General features: G+C 46.0%; 1 protein-coding gene across 1 annotated transcript in view; it reads right to left on the reverse strand.

Annotated features, from left to right (window-relative positions):
- Positions 1-12,106, reverse strand: part of LOC127925996 (IQ motif and SEC7 domain-containing protein 3-like) — a 47,016-nt gene that overhangs the window by 23,149 nt on the left and 11,761 nt on the right. The window contains 2 exon segments of the mRNA XM_052511251.1: positions 9,218-9,616; positions 9,774-10,456. Of these exon segments, the coding sequence (XP_052367211.1) occupies positions 9,218-9,616; positions 9,774-10,450 (1,076 nt within the window). The 5' untranslated portion in view covers positions 10,451-10,456.

The following is a 12,106-nucleotide window of genomic DNA, read 5'->3' on the forward strand; positions in this document are numbered from 1 at the left end:
GCTTAGGATGCAAGAGGTGCACAGCTCAGGAATTAGAGGGAGGATATGAAACTGCTGGAACTAATAAACCTGATTTTCTCTCTTTTTTCTACTCTTGCCTTCCCTCTCTCTCTCTCTCTCTCTCTCTCTCTCTCTCTCTCTCTCTCTCTCTCTCTCTCTCTCTCCCTGTCAGCAAGCCATCCGGTTTTAATTTTTCAAGTTGAGTGATCACCAGTGGAAAGGGTTGGGGGTGGAGGAGCGGGGATATTATGAGGTTTGGATTTGTCACTGACAGAAAACTTTCCTCAAAGTCAAAGAGAAAAATCATGAAGTGCCACAATGGTTGCTTTTCAAAAACACAATCGGCATAAAAGAGCACTTTTTTTGAGCTATTTACCATATGTGTGGATTATTCACTGCCTTTCATGACAAACACATGACAAATGAGATAGGAGGCTGGCAGATGTAGACACGTAAACCCATACCTGCTCTGTTACCAATGCCGCTTGGCAATCGCACAATGAAAAGGTTACAAAATCGCTGAAATCCAAATCTATTCCTGAGACCACTGCTTTCTATTCACAGCTCACTAGTGTATATGAACAGGATATTAGCCAGGTTAGCGCTTCCTACCATAGTGTATATATAAACAGGATATTAAGCATATTAGCTCTTCCTACCATAGTGTATATGAACAGGATATTAAGCATATTAGCTCTTCCTACCATAGTGTATATATAAACAGGATATTAAGCATATTAGCTCTTCCTACCATAGTGTATATGAACAGGATATTAAGCACATTAGCTATTCCTACCATAGTGTATATGAGCAGGATATTAAGCATATTAGCTCTTCCTTCCATAGTGTATATGAGCAGGATTGTCACGATTGTTATAAGGAGTGGACCAAGATGCAGCGTGGTATGTTTCCATCCTTTATTTTGGAATATAAAACTTTAAAGAACAAATGACATGTGACGCTAATATAATGCTCACAGGCAACTATACATAGACAAGATCCCACAAAGCACAATTGGGAAATGGCTACCTATATATGATCCCCAATCAGAGACAACGATAAACAGCTGCCTCTGATTGGGAACCATACTAGGCCAACATAGAAATATAATTCACCTAGATAACCCACCCTTAAATCACACACCGACCTAACCAACATAGAGAATAAAAGCTCTCTATGGTCAGGGCGTGACAAGGATATTAGCCAGGTTAGCTCTTCCTACCATAGGGTATACATAAACAGGATATTATAACATATTAGCTCTTCCTACCATCGGGTATACATAAACAGGATATTAAGCATATTAGCTCTTCCTACCATAGTCTATACAGACAGGATATTAGCCAGGTTAGCCAAATTAGCTTTCCTTAGCATAATACACGAGATACTACTAGCCAGGTTAGCTGAATAAGCTCAACAAACCATACCTCTGCATTTGAGGGGAGAGTGAGATAAGGACAAAATAAAAATGGATGTGCCTTCTGTCAATGACATAACTTATCTGTATTTTTTAGAAACTGCACTGTTGGTTAGGGGCTTGTAAGTAAGTATTTCACTGTAAGTAAGTTGTATTCGGCGCATGTGACTAATACAATTAGATTTCACTTGTTTTGATAACTAAGGTTAAATTCCTGGTTTTCCAGAAATCCTGGTTGGAGGATTCCGAATTTCCTGCTTATTCCTTCCTGATTCCGGGATCCTCTAACCAGGATTTCAGAAAAACTAGGAGTCTATTGAAAGTTCCTGGAATTTTGAGAAATACTTTTTGAGAATGAGTGTTAGCTGAGCCCTGTCAGACACTGTGATGATAGGGCATTTTTGAGCAGGCATATGCACCTGGAGTCTCCGGTGACTCAGCACTCAGCTCCGAGGACCCCTCATCTGCCACTCATTCCACCACACTGCACCATTACTTCCATCTCAACAAACATTCATTACGAGTTAGGAGTTAGGAACATCCAGTATGTTGGATACTTCTGATATTTTGGATGTGGGAAAGAATCGCACTAGCGAGGGAGGGAGGGGGAAAATATGCTGCTTCAACCCAATGTTCTCAAAACTTTTCAGGACATTTCCCATGGCCCGAATTCCCTCAGTGGCCTGGAACTTTTAATTACATCCTCCACTTGCAACGGAATTGCTAATGAAGAATTCGGGCCTTGGACGGTTGCCATTATTCTTAGGATCCACCCCTTTTGTACTCTGACTGATTGGTTCCATCTAGGCAGTCAATGGCCTTTTTCACTCTTAATATCTACAGATGGAGAATAGCCCGAACCATTATCTTCAAAGAGGGGTAGCCCGGGCCCTTGAGGATACTCCCATGGTAGGAGGTTAATTTCGTGTCAAGTCTTCTCCTTTCAGAGATATTTCCAGGTGTGCTGTTTGCTCCCCCTCACTGCTCCCCCCTACAGCCGCCCCCTGCCGTGTACCCATCATGCATCTGTCTGACACTTGTCTTGGGAGTCCTTATCTGGGCTTGACTTAGTCACTTTTCACTAGGCAGAGTGAATGGCAGAACGGCAATTGAATTCTAAAACGGACTGAGCAGTCAAAAGGAAAAAGCAGCAGAATTGAAATGGAAAATGTCTCTTATGCTGCATGGGAGGAGAGGCTGAGCTGAGGAGTGGGCATGGTGGCTGAGCTGAGGAGTGGGCATGGTGGCTGAGCTGAGGAGTGGGCATGGTGGCTGAGCTGAGGAATGGGCATGGTGGCTGAGCTGAGGAGTGGGCATGGTGGCTGAGCTGAGGAGTGGGCATGGTGGCTGAGCTGAGGAGTGGGCATGGTGGCTGAGCTGAGGAGTGGGCATGGTGGCTGAGCTGAGGAGTGGGCATGGTGGCTGAGCTGAGGAGTGGGCATGGTGGCTGAGCTGGTGGCTGAGCTGGGCATGGTGGCTGAGCTGAGGAGTGGGCATGGTGGCTGAGCTGAGGAGTGGGCATGGTGGCTGAGCTGAGTGGGCATGGTGGGCATGGGCATGGTGGCTGAGCTGAGGAGTGGGCATGGTGGCTGAGCTGAGGAGTGGGCATGGTGGCTGAGCTGAGGGCTGAGCTGAGGAGTGGGCATGGTGGCTGAGCTGAGGAGTGGGCATGGTGGCTGAGCTGAGGCATGGTGGGCATGGTGGCTGAGCTGAGGAGTGGGCATGGTGGCTGAGTGGGCATGGTGGAGCAGTGGGCATGGTGGCTGAGCTGAGGAGTGGGCATGGTGGCTGAGCTGAGGAGTGGGCATGGTGGTGGCTGCATGGTGGCTGAGGAGTGGGCATGGTGGCTGAGCTGAGGAGTGGGCATGGTGGCTGAGCTGAGGAGTGGGCATGGTGGCTGAGTTGAATGCAGAGGGAAGTGTTCAGTGCTATTGAATTAAAAGCATATAACAGGAGGCTCCTTTTACTCTGCCACAGATCCTGAATTCTTCTGCACACTACCCTATAACACCAGGAGTAACTGGGAATCTCAAACTTGCTAATGACTTGAGTCTCATGTAGATGGGCAACGCAGAGATGGTGTTATATGGAAATATCCTGCAAGAACTTCAATATTATCATATATTAAATGCATGATCATTCACACTCGATTTGTGTTGAGACAGCTTTGATACCGGAGATCATGTCAGCATATGACTGAACTATTCTTGAAGGAGGATTTGAACACTGATTGAAAAGGGAGATGTTTGGTCACCGTTGCCAAGCATCCTTATCTTCTGTACTCTATGTGTATTCAGTATGACATAATAACGCTAGGAGTTGCAAAACACAGAACAGGCTATTTTATGAGTAATCACAAAATGGATGTCAGATTAGCATAATTGAGTGCGTGCATGTATTTCATGAATTAATGTGCTTTAAAGGGATGCCTAGGATAATATTTGTGTTATCTGTATACTTTCAAAAGACATCAGTTGGGGGAATATAGGATTTTCATACCATCTATGGAACTGAAATCGCTTTAAACATCCATCAGAACTTTCATATAAATAACATGAATAATTAACAAGGTGCTGGGAATAGTTTCAGATGAGTAAACTCAGAACAACCTTGCAAATACTGTTCTCTATCTCTCTATCTCTCTCTCTCTCTCTCTCTCTGGATTTATCTCCTTTAGTCTTTCCTATGCGTTTTGAGGAGGAGGAGAGGCGAGAGGATGTGAATCTACGAAAGATGATTTGAAAATGTGCCTCTTTCTCTCCCCCTCTCTTTTTATCCCACTCCTTCCATGCAAGTTGTTTCATTCTTTCTCTCTGTCATTCTCATTCTATCATTTGTTCACATGTTAATTTCACTCTTTTCACTGTATCCCACATTCTGTAGTCTCTCATTCTCTCTCTCGTTCGTTCTCCGTCTCTCATTCTCTCTCTCTCTCGTTCTTTCTCCCTCTCTCATTCTCTCTCTCGTTCTTTCTCCCCCTCTCATTCTCTCTCGTTCTTTCTCCCCCTCTCATTCTCTCTCTCGTTCTTTCTTCGTCTCTCATTCTCTCTCTCGTTCTTTCTCCCTCTCTCATTCTCTCTCTCGTTCTTTCTCCCCCTCTCATTCTCTCTCTCGTTCTTTCTCCCTCTCATTCTCTCTCTCGTTCTTTCTCCCCCTCTCATTCTCTCTCTCGTTCTTTCTCCCCCTCTCATTCTCTCTCTCGTTCTTTCTCCCCCTCTCATTCTCTATCTCGTTCTTTCTCCCCCTCTCATTCTCTCTCTCGTTCTTTCTCCCCCTCTCATTCTCTCTCTCGTTCTTTCTCTCCCTCTCATTCTCTCTTGTTCTTTCTCCCCCTCTCATTCTCTCTCTCGTTCTTTCTCCCTCTCTCATTCTCTCTCTCGTTCTTTGTCCCTCTCTCTGGGAGATACAGTGTATATGAGAGGAGCCCTCTAGACACCTCTTCATCCTGTTCCCTCCTCCTCAAACAGCAGAGAAAGTGCTGGTCCAGCTCTTTTAGTCTGTCTGGAGAGCCCCATTAAAGCCTTCTGATCTCACGTGTTTTTTTTTACAAAGACACCAGTATTTAGTGTGTGTGTGTGTGTGTGTGTATGTATATTTGCACGCGTGTGTATTTGTGTGTGTAATTGTGTGTGTGTGTGGATGTGTGTATTTGTGTGGGTGTGTGTGTGTGTGTGTGGGTACAGTGCATTTGGGAAGTATTCAGACCCCTTGACTTACTCCACATTTTGTTACGTTACCTTATTCTAAAATGTATTCAATTGTTTTTTTCCCTCATCAATCTACACACAATACAACATAATGACAAAGCGAAAACAGTCTTTTTTAGTAATTTTGCTAAGATATATATATTTATAAATATGACATTTACATAAGTATTCAGACCCTTTACTGAGTACTTTGTTGAAGCACCTTTGGCAGCGATTACAGCCTCGCGTCTTCTTGGTTATGACGCTACAAGCTTGGCATGCTTCTAAACAGCTTCTACCCCCAAGCCATAAGACTCCTGAACATCTAATCAAATGGCTACCCAGACTATGTTCACTGCCCCTCCCCCTCTTTACACCGCTGCTACTCTCTGTTGTTATCACCTATGCATAGTCACTTAATAACTCTACCTACATGTACATATTACCTCATCTAACCGGTGCCCCACACATTGACTCTGTACCGGTACCCTCCTGTAGATAGTCTCACTATTATTATTTTACTGCTGCTCTTTAATGACTTGTTACTTGTATTTCTTATTGTTATCCATACGTTTTTAAACTGCATTGTTGGTTAGGGCTCGTAAGGAAGCATTTCACTGAAAGGTCTACACCGGTTCTATTCGGCGCATGTGACTAATAACATTTGATTTGATTTGACACCTGTATTTGGGGAGTTTCTCCCCATTCCTCTCTGCAGATCTTCTCAAGCTCTGTCAGGTTGGATGGGGAGCGTCGCTGCAGAGCTATTTTCAGGTCTCTCCAGAGATGTTCGATTAGGTTCAAGTCAAGGATCTGGCTGGGCCACTCGAGGACATTCAGAGACTTGTCCCAAAGCCACTCCTGCATTGTCTTGACTGTGTGCTTAGGGTTGTTGTCCTGTTGAAAGTTGAACCTTCGCCCCAGTCTGAGGTCCTGAGCAGTCAGGAGCAGGTTTTCATCAAGGATCTCTCTGTACTTTGCTCCTTTCATCTTCGCTTCAATCCTGAATAGTCTCCCAGTCCCTGCTGCTGAAAAACATCCCCACAGCATGATGCTGCCACCACTATGCTTCACCGTAGGGATGGTGCCAGGTTTCCTCCGTGCCAGGTTTCCTCCAGACGTGGCGCTTGGCATTCAGGCCAAATGCCACGTCAGACATTGGTTTCATCAGACCAGAGAATCTTGTTTGTCATGGTCTGAGAGTCCTTTAGGTGCCTTTTGGCAAACTCCAAGTGGGCTGTCATGTGCCTTTTACTCAGGAGTGGTTTCTGTCTGGCCACTCTACCATTTATTTTATTTATTTATCCGTTATTTTACCTGAACACGTTCTCATTTGCAGCAACGACCTGGGGAATAGTTACAGGGGGGAGGGGGATGAATGAGCCAATTGTAAACTGGGGATTATTAGGTGACCATGATGGTTTGAGGGCCAGATTGGGAATTTAGCCAGGAAGGCCTGATTGGTGGAGTGCTGCAAAGATGGTTGTTCTTTTGGAAGGTTCTCCCATCTCCGCAGAGGATCTCTAGAGCTCTGTGTTAGTGACCACCGGGTTCTTGGCCACCTCCCTGACCAAGGCCCTTCTCTCCCAATTTCTCAGTTTGGACAGTCAGATGGTTCCACACTTCTTCCATTTAAGAATGATTCTTAAATTATTCTTAAAGGTTCTTGGGGACCTTCAAGGCTGCGGAAATGTTTTGGTACCCTTCTACGAACAATTCCTTCGACATGGCTTGGTTTTTGCTTTGACATGCACTGTCAACTGTGGGACCTTATATAGACGTGTGTGCTTTTCCAAATCATGTCCAATAAATAGAATTTACCACAGACTCCAATGAAGTTGTAGAAACATCTCAAGGATGATCTATGGAAACTGAGCTCAATTTCGAGTCTCATAGCAAAGGGTCTGAATGTCAAAAAAACAATTTTTGCTTTGTCATTATGGAGTATTGTGTGTAGATTGATGAGGAACAAAAATGAATTAAATCCATTTTTGAATAAGGTTGTAACATAACAAAATGTGGGGGGAAAAATGGGTCTGAATACTTTCCGAATGTATGTGTGTGTGTGTGTGTGTGTGTGTGTGTGTGTGTGTGTGTGTGTGTGTGTGTGTGTGTGTGTGTGTGTGTGTGTGTGTGTGTGTGTGTGTGTGTGTGTGTGTGTGTGTGTGTGTGTGTGTGTGTGTGTGTGTGTGTGTGTGTGTGTGTGTGTGTGTGTATATATTGAGTAAGCGTGTGTGTGTTTATATTTTTGTGTGTTTATATTTGTGTGTGTGTGTGTGTGTCTGCTGTGATGATGCTGCAGCATGTGAGCTTTTACATGGAGGCCGTTTCTGCAGCTCTCTCCCAATCTCCTTATCCCCCCCTCTCCCCACCACCTTCTCCCTCACACTCTCTCGCCCTCTCGTTCGGGGAGGTTCACAGACGCTCCATGCTTAAAACAACTATTAGAGGACAATATAGAGACGTCCCTTAATGACGACATCTGTGGCATTCTAATCTGAGGATCATGGCATACAGTTTCTCCCTCTCCAGGCTGATCTCGGCTTATGTGGATATGGACCATATAAGGGGAGAGGAGACAGCCGCAGATAAAAGAGGGAAGATATTTCTGGGCGCGAAGACAAACAGAAGGTGACGGGCACTCTGCAGAACAGAGGCGGTTAACCACAGCTGCAGGGAGGGAGAGAGAGAGGGGGAGGAAAAGGGCGGAGAGAGAGAGAGATGGTGTAAATAGAGAAAGATATGTTTAGTGTGAGAGATGTAAATAGAGAATGATAATGTAGTCAGAAAGAGAGAGAGAGGCAGGGAGAAAGAGAGAACAGGTGTAAATAGAGAATGATATGTGTAGTCAGAAAGAGAGAGAGGCAGGGAGAAAGAGAGAACAGGTGTAAATAGAGAATGATATGTGTAGTCAGAAAGAGAGAGAGGCAGGGAGAAAGAGAGAGATGGTGTAAATAGAGAAAGATATGTTTAGTGTGAGAGATGTTAGAGAATGATATGTGTAGTCAGAAAGAGAGAGAGGCAGGGAGAAAGAGAGAACAGGTGTAAATAGAGAAAGATATGTTTAGTGTGAGAGATGTAAATAGAGAATTATATGTGTCGTCAGTGTCGTGGAATTATCAGAATTTGTTGGTAACATTTGTAAGATGTTTAATATTCATCTAATGTGTGTAAGTTACTTCTCATAAGAATGTATTTTGTTGTACTACAGTGGTGGCCATTGGCAGTTATCTGTTCTATGTCAGGACTAAGTTGCCTACCTTTCCGAGTGGGGAAAGGAGGGTTTGCAGTGTGTGGAATCATTCTATGCTCCCTCTTTGTTGACCTGTAGGGTCACTCACCTCCTATCCGTGAGTTTGTCCAGGAGTTTGTGTTTAGAGTGGGTTGTATATAAATGACAATTTGATATATGCCTGTTGATATGGAGGATTTGGTTTATGGTTCTGGGGTTTGGGAAAGGAGACAAAGCTGAACGATGAATTATGTCTATGCTGTCTGACTATGTGTGTCTTTGTTATTAAAGGAACTCAGTTGCATTGTAAGGGGACTCTCTGAGAATTCACTGGGGAGACACTGAATTTATCTGAGAGTCACAGGATTGTGATAAGAGCTCATATAATTAAAGATGGACTTTTATAACTAACTCTGACGTGTGTGTGGTTTGCTCCCATGATTTGGTAAATAGAGGAAATTTCCACGACATCAGAATGAGAGAGGGGCAGGGAGAAAGAGAGAGATGCAAGCTGAGAGCAGTGAAAATCATAGAGAAACTTACAGAAGATAAAGTGCTGTCTCATGGTGAGATCCATGATTGTAAACCCCCACCCGTATGTGTGTGTGTTTGAGTGTGAGTGTGAGTGTGAGTGTCAGTGTGAGTGTGAGTGTGAGTGTGAGTGTGAGTGTGAGTGTGCGTGTGCGTGTGCGTGTGCGTGTGCGTGTGTGTGTGTGTGTGTGTGTCATGTAAGAGCATTGTTTGTCCATGGATTAATTTTTGTCAGCTCACTCCCATTCGCCGATCACTGGCTAGATTTTAGCAATAACATCATCACCTAATGTCCACAATATTTATTTCACTAACCCAGCCTGGGTAAGGAGGGAATGGTTGGGTACTCACACATTGAAAAGGTTGAGGCCGATGCGGTAGAGGCGCTTGCGCATGACGTCGGTGGAGAGTGTGGGCGACTTGCAGCTGGCCGGGTTCTCGCAGTGGTAGCGCGGCAGACTGAGGATCATGGCCTGCAGGGCCTCCTTGGATGAGGCCTCCGATGCCGAGCGTGCCTCCATGGAAGTGCTGTTGCTGCAGCTTATCTGCTCGGAACTGGTTTCAGCCGTCTCCGAGCCGCTCCGCTTGGCCTCCAGGGCCTCGGTGGATGGGGTTACCACTGAGGGTGCACCATCCTGGGGTTGAGGTGGCTGGACGGGCTGGATGACCACCTCCGGGGCTGTGGGTTGGCTAGTTTGTCCAGGGGGTCAAGGGGGTTGCTGGCCCTCCTCCTCCTCTAGCTCCTCTTCACTGGGGGGGGCGCAGGGAAGTCGGCGTCCTGCCCCTCTACTTCTACCACTGGTTCCGGGGCGGAGGGGCTCGTGGGGTGGGACAGGAGGGTCTGTGGGTTCGGCGGTGACCTCTTCAGGGGAGGAGGGAGTGTTTTTAGGGGGTGAGGGCGGGGAGCGGTGGGCATGGTGGGGGTGGTGGCTGCACCCCCTGCTGCTGCTGGACGCAGTTGCCCATGGAGACAGAGGCCGATGACTCCATGACGGAGGAGGACATGCGGAAGTTCTGATTGTCAATCTGAACGGTCACATCGCGGAAGGCCATCAGCAGCTTGCTGGCGCTGCGGGGCAGGTCGCCTGTATTCTCCCCACCTGATATGCTCTGGAGAAAAGCCTGGTCCAACCCTCCTCCTCCCACTTCTCCTCCTCCCCCGGCCGCACTGAAGGACTCTGCACTGAACTGATAGGCCCCTCCTTCCTGGAGGGAGCACATGGTCTTCAGGCTCCAGTTGCTGAGTGCGTCGTCGATGGACTTTGCCAACGACTGCACCTGCTCTGTGAATGAGTCCTCCAGGTCGGTCAGGGTGCCGCCCACTGTGGCGGGCAGTGATGGCGAGCGCACTAGGGGGATACCCGCCAGGCTGCAGCCTTCGGCCAGCGCCCGCTCAGCGGAGAAGCCCTCAGCGTTCTGCACGCGCACCTTGCGCATGGAGATGCGCCGTGGCAGGCGACTCTCCAGCAGGGAGTTGCGGATCTTCTCGAAGTTCTTGCTGAGCTGGTACTGGCGGAAGGCGGTCTGGATCTTGGTGGCAGCGCGGCGGGAGATGAGGTGGCCGCCGTATTTGTGCTCTAACATTTCGATCTGGAAAACACGGAGGAGAGGGAGACAGGAGAGGTATGAGTGAAACTGAGCTGCTTGGATATTTCAACGCTACATGCAGCAGTTGACAGTACAAGGCAGTTGGGTAACAAAACATTCTATGACATGAAGAGGGGATTTGGCTGTAGGCAGAGGAGTTGGAGATAAAAGCAGGGAGACAACACAAATACAAAGGACATACATAATACCACTTAGCACTTGGTTCTCCCTCAAGATGAACAAGATGCCGTCTCTACACACCAGCATCCACATGTACAAAGACATGCCCTGAATACCTCTTCTTTAAATTGCCAAACATACAATGAATGTGATACTTTCCAATCAAATAAGGCTGCAGTTACTCCAAATGACAAGAGGTGACCATGACGACCTTTGAAACACAATGACATTGATTGGATCTAATGCAAATGGACATGAACCTGAACATGTAAATGTTAAGGTCACAAAAATGGGACGGACAATTTAACACTCCCTCAACACAAAAAAATGGTCATTAGAGTGGAAAAATATTGGACACCTGAACATTTACTCAGAGCAAAGAAAAGTAATGGTGGGTGACAAGACGCCGCAAATGTAGCACCTACGAGACCCATAATCCATTTGGTGTACAGCGGGATCAATCAGCACGGAGAGAGAGGCTGCCTTATAATTAACAACGTTTTTACACTTTCAATATTCACCCTCCATGGTGCACATTATATCAATATAAGAGCTGAAAGAGAGAGGGAGGTCAAGAGATAGGGAGGTAGAGAGAGAGGGAGGTAAAGACAGAGAGGTAAAGAGAGAGAGCGGTAGAGAGAGAGGGGGAGGTAAAGAGAGAGGTAAAGAGAAAGGGAGGTAAAGAGAGAGAGGAAGGTAAAGAGAGAGAGGTAAAGAGAGAGAGGGAGGTAAAGAGAGAGAGGCAGGTAAAGATAGAGGGGGAGGTAAAGAGAGAGGTAAAGAGAAAGGGAGGTAGAGAAACAGAGAGAAAGGTAAAGAGAGAGAGGTAAAGAGAGAGAGGGAGGGAGGGAAAGAGAGAGAGGGAGGTAAAGAGAGAGAGGGAGGTAAAGAGAGAGGTAAAGAGAAAGGGATGTAAAGAAACAGAGAGAAAGGTAAAGAGAGAGAGGTAAAGAGAGAGAGAGGTAAAGAGAGAAAGGGAGGTAAAGAGAGAGAGAGGGAAGTAAAGATAGAGAGGTGAAGAGAGAGAGAGGTAGAGAGAGAGGGGGAGGTAAAGAGATAGGTAAAGAGAAAGGGAGGTAAAGAAACAGAGAGAAAGGTAAAGAGAGAGAGGTAAAGAGAGAGAGGGAGGTAAAGAGAGATAGGTAAAGAGAGAGAGGGAGGTAAAGAGAGAGGGAGGTAGAGAGAGAGGGAGGTAAAGAGAAAGGGAGGTAAAAATAGAGAGAGAGGGAAACAGAATGAGGGAGGTAAAGAGAGAGAGGGAAGTAAAGAGAGAGAGGGAGGTAAAGAGAGAGAGGGAGGTAAAGAGAGAGAGGGAGGGAAACAGAATGAGGGAATGAGTTAGACAAAAAAGTAAGAGGGTATGAATGAGAAATGAAATCACAAAATGAAAGGTGCCTGTATGAAGGAGGCATTATGTGATAGGTATTATCAATGTAATAATAATAATAATAATAATAATCTGTTTTAGGTTGG

The sequence above is a fragment of the Oncorhynchus keta genome, unplaced genomic scaffold (assembly GCF_023373465.1).
Source record: "Oncorhynchus keta strain PuntledgeMale-10-30-2019 unplaced genomic scaffold, Oket_V2 Un_contig_6569_pilon_pilon, whole genome shotgun sequence".
NCBI lineage: Eukaryota > Metazoa > Chordata > Actinopteri > Salmoniformes > Salmonidae > Oncorhynchus > Oncorhynchus keta.